Raw genomic sequence first — 15,273 nt, forward strand, 5'->3', positions numbered from 1 at the left:
TCCTCCCCTCCCCCCTTCCTCTGTCCCCTTCCCTCCTCCCCTCCCCCACCGCGCTGCCCTGAGCTCCCCCTGGTTAGCATCTCTCCGTGCGGGGCTGCATCCACTAGCTCTCCGTACGGAGGTCGACGGCCGTGGAAGCTGGACACTGCCGTGTCTGACTCTGCCGGCTCCCACGGTGTCTGAACAGAGGACGCGTCTCGTGAAGACGTGCATTCGTTGGGGGGGCGGCTCTGAGCCCTGAGGAGTGCAGGGAATGAGCTGATGACGGACCTGACGTGTGATTGAAGAAGACACAGGACGGTCCCTGATGTGTGACTGAGGGGATCCAGGTCCGTCCTGACGTGGGACCGAGGACAGCGGGGACAGACCCTGGTGTGTGACTGAGGGTAACAGAAGACTGTCTCTGAGGTGTAACCGGGAAGCACAGGGACTGTGTGCTGGGCTGTGACCTGGGAGCACAGGGACTGTCGTGGACTATGACCTGCGAGCACGGGGACCGGACTGTGTGCTGAACCATGACTGGGGAGCATGAGGACTGTCATGGACTGCGACTGGGGAGCATGGGGTCTGGGCTATATGCTGGGTCATGACTGGGGAGCATGAGGACTGTCATGGACTGCGACTGGGGAGCACGAGGAGTGGACTGTGTGCTGGGTCATGACTGGGGAGCACAGTGACCGTTGTGGACTGCGACCGGGGAGCACGGTGACCGGACTGTATCCTGGGCCATGACTGGGGAGCACGTGGAATGTCATGGACTGCAACCGGGTAGCACGGGGACCGGACTGTATGCTGGGCCACGACCGGGAAGCAGGGGAACCGTAAGCTGTGGCTTGCGTGCTGTCCTCTGTGGCGAGGACATGGCTGTGGGCCAGGTTCTCTCTGCGAGGCGCCCGCGGGTTGGCGTGGTGGGTGTGTCCCGCTCCGTGTCGGGTACCGTGGAAACAGGTGACTCCCTGTGTACGCTGCACACGTGAGCTCAGCCGCTCCTGCATGCACTCACATGCCCGTTAGTGGCCATCTGTCTGGTCCTGACCCCCAGGAGGACTCCCGGCAGGTTCTCCACAAGCACGTGTGCCAGCCCGTCCGTCAGTCTGGGCGTCCCCAGTCCCTGTCCTGAGGGGCCACACCCAAGGCAGGACTGGAGGAGGCTGTGCGGCATGGGGCCCACGGTGGATGGGGCGCCCACTAGAGGGTTGTGTGACCTGCTGCGAGCATCGTCGGCAGTCGTGTGTCCAAATTCGGGTCCGATGTGCTGCTCGGCGCGATTACTTTCCACCCCTGCTAACTATGCGTGAGTGCGAAGACGTGGAGGCTCACAGGTTCTCATGCCGGTGCCGTCTGTTTTCCGTCGTAGGTTCAGACGAAGAAGGAGGAGCCCCTGCCACCCGCCACGAGCCAAAACATTCCCACGTTCTACTTTCCCAGAGGCCGTCCCAAGGACACGGTGAACATCGATGCCATCATCACCAAGATCGAACGGACCTTCGCGCAGTTTCCGCACGAGAGAGCCACGATGGAGGACATGGGCCGAGTGGCCAAGGTGGGCCCCCACGTGTGTGCAGCTTGGCTGCTCTGGTTGCTACTTGCTTCCATTCTGAAGCACCAGTAGGGTTCTGTGGGAACGTTGGTCCTCCATCCTAAAGGACGCACGTCCCGGGTCATGGTCCGGGTCAGCGAGTGTTAATGCCTGCGTCTTCCAGGGAGTGTCCCCAGAGGCTGAACCCAGGCCTTCCCGTGCACCCACGTGGCCCCGTGCCTGTCCCGGGCGAGGAGCCGTTTCTCTGGAGCACGTGAACACGCAGCCCAGTCCGTGTGTGCTCTGTGCGGCGTGTGACTCTCAGCTCAGCCGCCATGCTGTGTCGCGCTGCGGTCTCGCCCGGACAGCGTGTCCCCAGAGTGTCCGTGTTGATGCGTCCCTGGAGTGTCCGTGTTGATGCGTGCTCGTGGGACGTGGCCCGTGCAGTTTCTCTGTGCCGTCCTGCCAGGGGCGTCCTCCCCAGTCACTCTTGCGTCCCCCCACGAGTGCTGTGTTCTGGACCCGCCTCTCGCTGCCCACGGCCACCGCACTGCGCTTGCAGGAACGGGGGACGCCTCACCCTCCCCAATCACGGAGCCCAGGTTGGCTCAGTGGCAGCCCAGCGGCTGGAGCTCGTGGCGGCACGCGAGGGTTCCTGGTGGCCCAGCCCATCCTCCTCTCCGAGTGGCCACCAGCTGCACCTGGGCGCGTCCTGGGTTGTGACTTGGCCTGCCCGTGGGGCCCGTGGTGGTCACGCTGCAGGAGAAGGTGGTTGTCAGCTCAGCGTACAGTGTTCCCCAGGGGCTGTGCGTGTCCCCTGTTCATGTCCTGTGTGGCCAGCGTGTCTCCTGCTTTCTCTTTCCCTGTCCCTGTCCTGTGCCCTTGTCTCGTGGGGTTTGTCTCGGAGATCTGGAAGCCACCGCTCCGTGTGTTGTGTGCAGCGTGAGAACGTTCTCTATGGCCGCTGGGTAGCCTGTGCACATGCGGTGCGGGAACGACGTCCTCTCTGGCCGCTGGGTAGCCTGGTGCGTGCGCCGCGCGGGACCGTCCTCCCGTTTAGCCGCCGGGGACCCTGGTGCGTGCGCCGCGCGGGAACCTTCTCCTCCAGCTGCTAAATAGCTTCGTGGACCTTTTGCTTCCCGTGTTTGGGGTTGGCCTTTCTGTCTGTCTCGCGGTCGCTGAGACAGAGTTCACGCACCACGCGAGCCAGCCTGTTAAAGCACAGCGCTCAGGGGTGTTCGCGTCCTCACAGAGCTGTGCAGTCGTCCCCATGCTTTGCTTTAGGACACAGGCTTCCCTCCGAGACGGTCGCCTGCCTCCCTCCCTCCTGCTTCCCGTGTCCGTGCATCTGCCCGTTTTGGGCATCGCGTACACACAGTTTCCCGAGTGGGGCTCCCTGCGTGGAGCACGTTTTCCGAGTGCGCTGCATGTGGGCAGGCGTGTGCGCGTCTTCCTTTGCTCTGACGTGCGCTGTTTTCCCCGTCGACTGTTCGTGGATGTTTCTGTGGTGTCGGCTGCTGCAAACATGCACCCAGAGGTGTCTTGTGCACACGTGACCTTTCTCTTGGGTGCGCAGCCGGCAGTGCTCATGCAGGGTCATGCGGAAGTGCGGTGCAGCTGCTTGTGGGACCACTTGCGTGTCTGCAAACAGCCGCCCCGTTTCCGTGCCCACCGGCAGTGAAAGAGGTTGCGCTGTGTCCCCTTCTGGGATGAGAGATGCTGACGCCGGTGCGTGGGCACTGGTGTCTCCTTCTGGGATCGATGTGTGGTTTTCTTGCCGACTGACGATTGTGCGTGTGTCTTCACGAGCTTGTTGGCCGTGTGTACATCTCTGCACAAGCGTCTGTTCCCATCCTTTGCCCCTTTCTGAGTAGGTTGTCGTGCCGTTGCTGAATTCTAAGTGTGGTTTGTGTGTCGTCGACACAAGTCTGTGACTAGATCCATGGTGCACCCGTTTCCTCCCAGTGGTTGGGTCATTGTACACGCTTGGGTGGCATTTAGGTTTTCATTGTGACATGCTTCATTTTACCTACTTTTACATTTGTTTCTTGTGCTTTTGGGGTCCTGTTGGAGAAATCCGCACCAAATCTAAGGTCACGAAGATTTAGTCGTTCTTTTCCTGCGGGTTGTCTAGTGCCACCTCTTAGGCGTATGTCTTGGGTTTGTTTCAAGTTGGCGTTTGTCAGGAGCGACGTTGGGGCACAACTTGGTGTTCTCCGTGTGCAGATCAAGGCGTCCCGGCCCCATGTCTGCAGAGGGTTTGTCTTTCCACGTGGACTGGTCTCCCTCGTGGGAAATGAGCAGATCGGGAAGTGAGGGTTTATCGCTGGGTTCTCTCTCTGCCGCATAGACCCGTATCTCCGTTTTTCGGCCACGACAATACCGTCCTCGTCACTGTTGCTTGGTACTAAGTTTTCAGACAGGGAAGTGTAGCTCCTCCGACTTTGTTCTTGTTCAGGACGGCCGGGGCTCCCTGGGGCTCCTTGCCACGCCGTGTGATTTCTAGGGTCAGCTCGTTGGTTTCTACAGAGAGGCCAGCAGCTCCCCTGATAAGGGTCATGTTGGTCTGTACATGAGTTCGCAGACCGCTGCCGCCTTCATGTTCTGTCTTCTGATCCACGTCCAGACGCTTCTCTCCTTGTGATTACACTTTTCCTTTCAGAAGCGCTCTGTGGTTCTAAGTGTGCTTTGCACGCCTTTTGTTGAATGTGTTCAGAGCTTTTTATTCTTTTGGGTGGTTTACCGGTGGGATGGTTTCCTAAACTTGATGTTCAGGTTGTTTGTTGCAAGTGTGTAAAAATGCAGTTGACTATTATGTGTTCCTCTCGTGTCCCGTGTCCTCATGAACTCACGTATGTGTTGTAACGTCGCTTGGTGGATCCGTTAACGTTCCATAGAGTAGGAACCGGCAAGCAGGAACGGTGGGCTTCTTCCTTCCCGGTGTGTGTGTCTGCTGTTTCGGCCCCATGCCGGCCTGCTGTGGGAGACCTCCCGCGCGGCGCTGCAGAGAAGTGGGAGCGTGGGGTATCCTGTGTCACTGCCACTCTTCCGGGGAAGGTGTCCGCTCCTCCACCACGAAACGTGATGGAGCTGTGAGGTTTTCACAGCAGCTTTGTCAGGCTGAGGACGTCTCTTGGCACTGCTTGTGTGCTGAGTGTTTACTTGGAAAGGATGTTGGATTGGTCCCAGCTTTTTCTGCATCTGCACGGTCGGCTTTGGTGGTTCCTTCTACGGATACAGTGTATCCTGCGAGCCGCTCGTCCCAGCATTAAACCAACCTTGCATTCCTGGAATACGTCCCGTGTGGCCCAGGTGCATAGTCGTTTTTCTATGTTCCTGGATTCTGTTTGCCCGGATTTTGTTGATGATTTTGGCTCTGTTCGTATTCATAAAAAGCACTGATTGCAGTTTTGTGACTCCTTTGTCTGCTTTTGATGTTAGAGTAATACTTGTCTTAGAGCAAGAGTTCAGAAATGTTCTCTTCCTTCGTGACTTGGGCTCATAAAGTTTTTTTTAAGTGTTGTTTTATAAGTGTGTAAAAACATGCATGGTTCCAAGGCCAAACCAAAAATCAGACATATTCAGAGAAGTACACATTCTGTGCCTGTTTCCCTGTGTTCTTTTCCTCTGCCCAGAAGGAATGGTCGCAGTTTTGGTTTACTGTTTTACTGTTTTGTTTTTCAGTACGAGCACACGCATGGACATAAACATAGGTCACGAGATGCTTACATAATATGGAAATGTACATACATAACTAATTTCATGCTTTGCTGAGGAGAAAGTAGCACGCTGTCCTACACGTGGGTATGTTCTCAGTGAACATGGTATCGTGGCGCTCATGCCGTGTCTGTCCAGGCGGTCCTCGCGTTGTACCATAGCATGGACTGTAAACGCTACTGACCATGCAAGCCGAAGCCACGCAGGTCTGTGTGATCCGGGGGAAGTCACAAATGTTCTGGAACTTTTAAAACATGTTTGTCAAGACATTAGAAACTTTCCTATAGTTTCCTATAAACGCATGGGGAAATGGGAAAAATAGACCAATTTTGGTTGCACTGTCAGTTAAAATGTTAGAAATTCTGAAAGCTGGTGTCGTACTTCTTTGTAAAACTTTAGCAAATGATGCTTGAGTGGGGCTCGTCCCTGTGTCGCCTGGTGTACGGTAGCGTGAGCCCCTCTTCTGTGCCTGGCTCTTGTCCTGCTCCCGAGTCTGGCTCGCTTCCGACCTTGTACCCTTTGTGCTCTCGACGTTGTGAAATGTCTCAGAGAGTTCCCTTCCGTGAAGCTTGTTTCTGGCATCACGTCCCCTGGGACGAGCCCGAGTTTCCCTCACAGCCCCGTCTGAGTCGATCATTGGCCCTCGCCGACGTCCTCCGGCTCCACGCGCGCGGCTCCTTGCCCTGCGCCAACAGCAGGGTTCCCGCGGTCGGCATTGCTCTGCGGCCGTTCAGGTTCCCACGGATCCCGCACGCACCATGTCATGTTTCTTCCAGAACTCGGCCAGCAAAGCTGCCCGATCTCCGGCTGCCGCATCTGTTACCTGTGCGCACGTCCGTCCGAGACCGTGGGCTTTCCCAGAGCTGAAATCGCTTGGCCCATTGGCTGGGGAAGAAGCTGGTTTTGGTGGTAAGAAGCAGATTTTCACATTTCCACTGAAGCGTCCAGGAGACCCAGGGTGGCCCGGCACGTGATGCAGCCCGGAGAGCGCTTGCAGAGCCAACTTACTTTCTTACGGTGGCGGGACTGGTGGGAGGTGGGCACACACAGCCACGCACCGTGCCGTCTGCTGGACCCAGGTAACACGCACGGTGCCGGGTCCTTCACAGACTTTCAAAGAACTGATAGGCTTTTTTACGCGTCCTGTTCATAGCACACGGACTCAAGGAGCTACAGTGACTCCTGTGGTTCCCTCACGCGTCTGTGCCGCGGGAATTAAAACACGAACATGTTAGCGTGGGGACTGGCAGGATTCCCTGTACTTTGCACAGCCAGGGCTTTGGGGTTAGTGCCCCTGTCTTCCTGCAGATGCGTAGCCCTGAGCTGTGGGGAGAGCCACAGTCTGCATTCACCCTCCCCCACGGAGGGGCCGCGGGTCCGTCATGGGGACCTGCGGACGGACACAGAGAGGAGCTGTGGGCCCCTCTTGGGGATGTGTGGACACAGGGAGGGGCCGTTGTTTCATCCTGGGGATGCGGGGGGGGGGGCGTAGGTCCATCGTGGGGATGTGCTCAAATAGGGAGGGGCCGCCGGTTCCTCGTGGGGACACAGGGAGGGTCTGCCGGACCCTCATGGGGACAGTGCACCAAACATCGGGTGTGCGTGTCATTTCACATCCCGTCCCTGTGTCTCGGGACTGTTGTGTAAGCAGGGTTAGTGGGCGACAGGACACATGCACGTAGCATACTGTCTCGTGTTCCCAGGTTCCCCTCCATAAGGCGGCGCCGTCTCAGCACTCGGGGTCAGCGTACGGATGATGGCGGGACTGACTCGTCGTGAGCCCGAGCAGCGAACGTGGTCTCGTGCCTGCAGTGTGGCGGTCAGATGCGCGAGAAGGGGTGCCCTGGGCCCTGTCTGGTTTCCGTTTCTGTGGGTTTGCTGACCCGTTATTGGTGGAATTTCAGCGATGCTGGTTCAGTGCGACGTTTGCATAGTTCTGTGTGCGTAGGTGTTCTCTCCAGGCCGCGGTGCATGTTCTCTGCGCAGAAAGTTGGACTCCTTCCGGCCTTTACGTCCCTCGACGTTGGCTCTGGTTGGGGTTTTAATTTCCGTAGTAAATTTTCATCAATTCATGTTCTAGAACGGTTGTTTGTATAACTTACACGTTTGTTACTTGAACATTGTTCCTCTTCTTGGATCCTTTTTAAAACCTGGACCAGATCTGGGAGTGTGACCTTCGTTTGTGGGGTTATTTGCTTCTGCTGCTTTTCTTGTCTGCTCACGGCGGAGATGGATTTATGGTGTTTCTCCGAAGAGCTCGGAGGTCGGCTCCGTGGGTTGCGGCTTTATTTTCTCATCTCGTGATTCTGCTCTCGTGTGTCTTCCTGTCTTGTCGTTGTTCCCATTCTGTCATTTCCTCCGAGCTTCCGGAATGACCCACCCCTTCTTCGTCTGGTTGTGGACGTAGAGTTTGCGCACAGCAACATTCCCACTGTCACGAGTACAACGTGGTAAATTCTGGCACACGCGTCCCCACGCGCCACCTCGTCAGGGCAGGGAGCCCTGTCGCCGCTGCGAGACGGTCCTTGCGGCCGGTCCCATCCCCGCCTCCCTGGCCGTGTCACACTCAGACGTGGTCTGGTGCTGCGGTTTTGCGTCTGCGGGAATGTCACGTGAGGGGAACCGTGCACTGCACCGTCTTCGGTGTCTGGTGTTTCGCCCCGAATAATTGCGCTGCTCCTCCCCAGCGGAGTCACCGAGTGCCCGACGGTGGCCCGTGTGGGCACGCTCCGTGACTTACGTGTTTCCCAGCGGGTGAGCGCTTTGTCGTATCCGTTGAGTTTTGTGAGTAGAGCTGCCGTGGTGTGTGTGCGCGTGCGAGACGCGTGCGCACGTCTGCCCGTGTCGGGGCAAACGCTGAGACTGGAAGGTTGGCGGCTGGTTGTGAAAGAAACTGGAACTGCTCTCCGGAGTGGCCGTCCGTCTACGTCTCCGGCCTGCGGTGCTCTAGGGCCCTGGTTCTCACGTGACCTCACCAGCGCTCGGTTTCCACACGGTGCGGTTCAGCCGTCCCCCCACGCGTGTGCGTGTAAGTCATCGCAGCTTCATGTCCCTCGCGGTTCTGCTGAACAGCTTTTCGCGTGTGTGTCTGTCACGGTCCGTCTTTCTTCCCATTCTGAGCTTCCTTGAGGTGCAACAGGTCCGCGACCCACAGCCCGTGGTTCCCGTGTGTGACCTGATCTGTGCTGTATGTGTTCCCCGGAAACGATGCACAGAGTCCGGACCACACACCTTTCCGACCTGCCCAGACTCTGCCCTTTCCCAGGCCACCCCACTCATCTGCAGGCTGCCGCGGGACCTCGGGCATTGTGGGTGCGGCGGGTCCTCCGGAGTCCTTCATGAGCAGAGTCAGAGGGTGCATACTTCTTTATTGCGGCAAACGTGCGAGACCTGCCGTCAGCATCTTAACCCCGTGGAAGTAGGATTCACACACACTGAAGACACGTGCAGTGTTTCACAGGTATTACCCGGGTCCGCCTCCAGAACGTTCTCATCCCCTCAAGAGACTCGATTTCCTCCCCCAGGTCCTGGCACACCGTCCACTTCCTGTGTGCCTGGACTGAGCTGTTCTGGACTTTTCCTGTCCTTGGGGTCCCTCGTGGAGGCAGCAGGTCTCAGCACTCGTCTTCACGGCCAAGAGATACCCATGTGTGGGGACGGACCACGTTGTGCCTGTTCCCCTGTGCATGGGCGCCGGGTGGGGTCTGCTGTCCGCGACCTAGACAAACACCCCGTGAACGTGCCGCTTCAGGGTCTGTGAGAGTCCCTGGGTGCGGTAATTCTCCAGGTGCGTGTGTGCGTGTGTGCGTGCTCGTGTGTGCACGTGTGTGCCCGTGTGCGTGCTCGTGTGTGCTTCTGTGTGTATGTGCTCGTGTGTGCACACGTATGTGCACGTGTGTGCTTCTGTGTGTGCTCGTGTGTGCGTGGCAGTGTGTGTGCCCGTGTGCGTGCTCGTGTGTGCTTCTGTGTGTATGTGCTCGTGTGTGCACACATGTATGTGCTCGTCTGTGCACGTGTGTGCTTCTGTGTGTGCTCGTGTGTGCGTGGCAGTGTGTGTGCCCGTGTGCGTGCTCGTGTGTGTGCTTCTGTGTGTGTGTGTGCTCGTGTGTGCACACATGTGCGTGCTCGTGTGTGCACGTGTGCGTGCTCGTGTGTGTGCGCTCATGCGTGTGCGCGCGTGCAGTTGCTGGCCGGAGAGTGGACGTACCGGGTGACGTGAGAGTTCTGTGGTTCTCGGAGGACCCGCACACGTGGCTCCCACAGCACGCGGCGTTTCGCGCTCCCGCCAGCTGCACGCGTGGGCCTCGGGCCGCACGGCTCCGATGCTGTTTCCCAGCAGACAGGTGTCCCTGCTCGGGCTGCGGGGACACCGGCACGGGCTGGGTGGTTCTGTCACACACACGCCACGACGACGGACGTTCTTTCTGATGCCTCTGCAGGCCGGACGTCTGCGGTCAGGCGCGTGGCTCAGTCCTCTTCCCCGTCACGGACGGCGTCTGTGCGCAGCGTCCTCACTCGGAGGCCAGGGCTGGGGGCTCCCGGGTCCCTCGTTTCAGGGCCCTGGTCCCATTCATCCAGCTCGGCCCTGGGCCGAGATAGAGTCCCAGGGGCGCACCTGCGCACACCGCAGCCCTGGGGCGCGACCTCCACGGGATCGGCGGGACCTGCGCCTGCAGAGCTCGGCACCCTCTGGTGGGAGCCCGGGCCGAGCTCCCCGTCGCACCCGTTCCCCATTGTCCTCACCCCGGACAGTCACGAGCGTCTTGTGTCGCGTTCCCTTGTGACCGTGCGTTGGACGACATGCCCGCTCCGTCACTCGAGCATCTGACAGACGGGGTCACTGACGTCCTCTTGGGTCACGCAGCGTTGCAGATGCCGTAGGCACGAGTGCTCGGTCAGATCTGTGCACGGAGACGGTGGGCACGGCCGGAGGACGTACCCGGCCTGGGCTCTGCGTCTCCATCCGCACAGCCGGGTGCTGGCGCCGGCCTTCTGCAGACGCCCCCCAGCACGGACGGCGGTCCCGGCCCTCCTCCGAGTGCCGATGCTCTTTCATCGTCGACGACCACGAACGTGGTGCCCGTTTGTCCCAAAAGTCACGTTCCCTCCGTCACGTGGTTCCGGATTCTGACCTCCGAGGTCCGGTTGGGGGTGTACGGCGCCACTCACCAAAGACCTGGGTTCGCCGTCGTGTCTTCTTAGGACTCTCGTCTCCCTGGCCGACCGGCGGCTCTCAGAACGGCTCCGGAAGCGCCCCTCCCCGGTCCGTGTTCTGGAGCGTCCTCTCTGGAGTCAGGTTGGACGTTTCCTTGGATAGTCTGTAGGATTCCGCAGGGAAGCCGTCTGCGCTTGGGGTGGTGTCTTTTCGGGAAGGGGACGTTCCACTCCTAACTGTAATTTCCCTTCTCGGAGTGTCATTTTTTTCTACATTTTTAAAGTTTTTTTACAAACGTACGATGTATTATCAGCCGCAGGGGTGCAGGTCTGTGCATCGCCAGCTTGACACACTTCACGGCTCGCCCCGCAGCACATGCCCCCCCCGATTCGGTGCGTCTCTTAACGGGCTGCGTCTGCCCGCGGTTCCTTACGGGTGCCGTGACGGCGTGTGTCTCCCATGTGTCCGCCCAGGCCCCGAGGTGCTGAGCTCGTCGGGCAGACGTGGGGCGTACGAGTCCTGCTCTCCGGAGCTCTAGTGAGGCCGCTCCGGCCCTCGGCGCCCACGTGCGTCTTCTCTGGGCTCTTCACCAGCGCGACCAGGAAGGGCTCCATTTCTCTGGTCTTCTCCAAGGACCGGCTGCTGGCGTCCGCGGTGGTTGTCCTGGTGACGCTCCGTGACGTTGGCTTCCGGCTTTCTCTGCATGAGTCTGTGCCTTCGGCCTCCCTCGGGATCGTCGTGTTCCGTCGGGTTCCGGAACGCGGCCGTCGTGGCCCACCTCGGTCTTCTGCCGCGTGGCCTGCAGTCTGCAACCTTCCCGCGCAGGGACGGGCCGTGCGTTCTCACGTTCCTTCAGCGCCCGCGCGCGCCGCGTCATGGGTCCTCTCTCCTCGGCCTGCTGGGGTGTTAGGGTTGAGTTTCCTATTCCGAAATTTGCAGCTTCTGTGGACGTTTTTCTTACTGATTCTGTCGGCCGGGAAGTCCGCCACGTCTGTCCCGGAAAGCGTGCTTAGACGGACTTAGGGCCAGGACGGCCTCGGGTGAGGGTCCCGTCCGCGTGCTGCCCGAGCCCGCGCGCAGCTGGTGTGACGGTGTTGCCCTGTTGTGTTTCTGCCCTCGTCGGGGTTGGAGCGAGCAGTGCTGAGCTCCCCGTTGGCTCCCCGGTTTGCGGCGTGGGGTCCGAGTGTGTCAACTGCAGGCTTTCTGTCCTGTCGGTGTGCCCCTGACGTGGGGCCTGCATCCGTCGGGGGCGCTCCCACATGCAGACCGGTCCCCGACACCCCTGACGGTCACCTGACCTCCGTTCAGTTCGCGTACTGCCTCGTGGGGATGGCAGAGACCCCGGAAGGCGGGGACTCAGCCCCCGGGCTGCTCCATTTCTGACGCCTGTCCCCAATCCCAGGTTGTCACCGCGGCACTGAGCAACTGCCGCAGACCCCAGGGGTTCGCACACCCCTCCTTGGGGAGGATAGAGGGGCACGGTCGGGGGAAGACGCACATGGGGTGAGCGCTGGGAGGGTCCCGGGCATCGGACTTGCTGTCCCAGTGGAATCGGGTGCCCCCCACCTCCCGTGCTCAGTCGCATCCCGCACCGGGAAAGTCTGCACCCCTCGTCTTTTCTTCCACGTAGGCCTTCCCGTGTCGCCCCAACGCATCACAATCCTGGTGTCCAGGCACCTCCTCCACAGAGGGTGGCACGGGGCTGGACGTCCCCAGCGTCTCGGCATCTCGGCCTTCCTGCTGCCCAGGGCCACCTCGTTAGGACGGCAGAAGGACCCGTCAGCCCGCGGGAGTCGGGAGCTCTGGGTCCGGAACCGCAGGGAAAGACCCGGTGTCCGAACAGGGGATGCGAGCACCCCCGTCCCGTACGGAAGTAGGACGGTCTCACACTCGCTGTGCCGGGAGGCGGAGCGGAGACCAGTGTTGGTGTTTGTTACGTCGCACACGACGGTGTAGCAGATGCTGTGTACGAGGACCCCGGCCCCAGAGGCCACGGGCCGCCCGATGCCCGTTACACCGCGTTCCGGGAGCGGGAGCCATGGGCGTGGAGACGGGCCTGCTGGGTGTGCAGGGTGAGGTACGCGGGCATCGGCGCTGACACGCCCCTCCTCGCGCTGGGGACAGACGCACGGTTTAGGCGTCAGCGTGCAGTCTGCAAGGAGGAGACCTGTGCGTGCTGCGGAACCGAGAGAAAGGTCGACTCACCGTGCTGCACTTCCCCGGCCCTGGCGGTTTGTCCTTCTTTACAACTCGTCTGTTGTGCGTCTGGCGTGGAAGCGGTCACGTTTCCCGTCCACTTCAGGAGACTCACGCACGTCCTGAATGGCAGCGTAGGGCACCACCAAAGCCTTCCAGCGGTCGGATGGTTGGGACCCGGGCCCGCCGGCTCATCCTGGGGCTCGACCTCGAGGGCCCCTTTACGGGACGGCGCCGAGAGCCTCGTGTGCGTGGACGCCCTCGGGGACCAGAGCGTGGAGCCACGAGGGGCCACGGTGCCGTCACCGCCAGTCCTGCCTGCTGTGACCACGCGCATGACCACCGCCCGGAGCGTGGCGCCCCGTGTTCCTGGCTCCCCGGGGCTTGTCTTCGGCCCACTCCCGGCCACTGCTCCAGGTCAGCAGCCCTTGCTCTGGCTGGTGTCCTGGTTCGCCTGTCAAGACTCGGGCACGGGTGTCCTTGCGCGCAGCGCAGCGACCCTGAAAGTCTTCACACCGGCGTGGGGCGCTGCTCTGTCGGTTGTGCCCAAGACACGTGTGGTTGTGATGGCCGCAGCTTATTCCCGATGTGGCCCCAAACCGCCCCCCTCAGAGGGCGTGGATCTGCCCGTGTTTGTTCAGCGCCGTGCTCGTGGGCGCCCGGGCGCTGGCATCGGGGACATCCTGAGGAAGGCCGCTGCGCACCTTCTCGGCCGCGTCCTGTGGGAGCGCGTGTCGGGTCTCGGGTTCCTCCTGGAGGACGGCGTGTGGCCTGAGGGACTGCGTGGTCGCTCTCCGTCCGCCCTGCCCGGCGGATCTCCAGGGCAGCCACACCACTTCCTCCTCCTGCGTCGACCCTGCCTGGTGGTCTGTCCCCCGGGTGCCCGGAAGCTCCGTCTCTCGCGTCCTGGCCCACACGTGGACGTGGATTTGTTTCCGTGGATGGTTCCGGTGCTTCCGTGCACACGTGTTTGCACGTCCGTCGTGAGCGCAGATGCTGACCGCGTTTCACAGCCAGTGGGCGTCTGTGCACTCTGTGCCCGTCTGTAGCTCTCCGGGGCCGCTTGCGTGTTCCTCCTCGACCTGCCGGACTTTAACACCGCGCCCGCGGGTGCTCGTTGCTCTGGGCTCGGCTCAGCCTCTAAGCTTGCTTTCCCGTCCGCCCAGCAGCTTCCTGCGGGAGGCTCTGCAGCGAGGGCGGCCTCGCTCTCCCTTCACGACCGAAGGTCCTGTGTCCTCCGTGGGGGGACGTCTGCTTCCGCGAAGTCAGGAGCGGTGTCTGTCCCGTCCTCCTGCAGAAGAGCGTCTGTCCCGGGCCCGGGCCCGTTCATGGCCAGGATGCGTCGTGCGTTGATCGTCGTGGCCGGTGGGAGAAGGTTCCCCACCACGCGGTGCCCTCGCCGAGAGCGCGCGTGGTCCCCTGGAACGGCAGGCCTGCCTTTGTCGCGACTCCCTCAACGGGCTCAGGCTCCCTCCTCACGGTTCCCTGCCGGAGTCCGTCTGTCCCTCCGCGGCCACGCGCGCCGAGACTTTGCGGACATCACTCTGCAGTCGGCCTTCAAAACCGTTGCCCCCCGTGGGGCTTCTGAGTGAGCTTTTGTGTTTGCACCGACGCCGTGCCGCGTGTCGCTGCGGGGCTGGGATTCCGGCGGGCACTGGGATTTGCGGCTCCTACGGGATCTGGCGCTGGGGCTCAGCCCGGGTCTTCAACGTCTCCCGGATGTGCTGTGTGGTTGGCTCACTGCAGATGCCCCGGGGCTGGTCGGATTTGACGGGTTTCCTTGTACTTTACGTCACGGAGCTGCTAGACATTTCTTTTCTTTTCTTTTCTTTTTTTTTAAAGATTTTGTTTATCTGACAGAGAGAGATCACAAGCAGGCAGAGAGGCAGGTGGAGAGAGCAGGGGAAGCGGCTCCCCACCTAGCAGAGAGCCCGATGGGGGGCTCAATCCCAGGACCCTGGGACCATGACCGGAGCCGAAGGCAGAGGCTTAACCCACGGAGTCACCCAGGCTCCCCAAAGATTTCTTTTTGTAACGGTGGCCGGCGCGCTCGGATAGAATTGCCTCCCACAGACCGTGCTTGCCTCTGGCGCCGTGGCGGGAGTTACCCGTCGCACCATCCTGGGAGTCCCCGGTGGTCTGCGCCGTGTTCCAGCTCTGTGCCTTACGACAGCTTGGCGTCCTCCTCTTGGGCCTTCGGACCGTGCTCTGTCTCTCCTGCCCCTGCTCCGTGGCTGGGCACGGACGGGGCTGGTGCTGCCCGTGCCTGGGTCCCAGCTCGGACACTCGGGCGTCGTGGGCCGCCCTTGTCTGTGTTGTGAGTCGTGGCTGTTCTGTGGAAACCCTTGGCTAACAGGCGTTCTGGGGTGCCTGGCGGGCTCACGTGGAGGAGCACGTGAGTCTCGATCTCTGGGCGGTGCGTTTGAGGCCCATCCTACGAGCAGAAATTATTTTTAAAAATTGAAAAAAACCTTTTTTGAATAATAAGGCGTTTTCCTCTGTTTTCAGTTTCCTGGTCTGTTGTTTCTTAGTTACTATTTCTTTTGTGGCCAGATTCAGCGTGCTGCACTGTGTTTCGTGCGGAATTTCTGCGTCCGCGTCCGGTGCGGGATTTCTGCTTCTGCGTCCGCGTCCGGTGCGGGATTTTTGCGTCCGCGTCCCGTGCGGGATTTTTGCGTCCGCGTCC

The 15,273-nt window shown here is 60.6% G+C and overlaps 1 protein-coding gene across 2 annotated transcripts in view; it reads left to right on the forward strand.

Moving 5' to 3' along the window:
• PPP2R3B (protein phosphatase 2 regulatory subunit B''beta) overlaps window positions 1-15,273 on the forward strand; it is a 43,410-nt gene that overhangs the window by 13,947 nt on the left and 14,190 nt on the right. For both annotated transcript variants that reach the window (XM_032880258.1, XM_032880259.1), the window contains exon 2: window positions 1,358-1,543. In XM_032880258.1, coding sequence (XP_032736149.1) covers window positions 1,358-1,543 — 186 coding nt within the window. The remainder of the gene's footprint in view (window positions 1-1,357; window positions 1,544-15,273) is intronic.

This window comes from Lontra canadensis, unplaced genomic scaffold (genome assembly GCF_010015895.1).
Source record: "Lontra canadensis isolate GAN:19392208 unplaced genomic scaffold, GSC_riverotter_1.0 scaffold68, whole genome shotgun sequence".
In the NCBI taxonomy this organism is placed as follows: Eukaryota; Metazoa; Chordata; class Mammalia; order Carnivora; family Mustelidae; genus Lontra; species Lontra canadensis.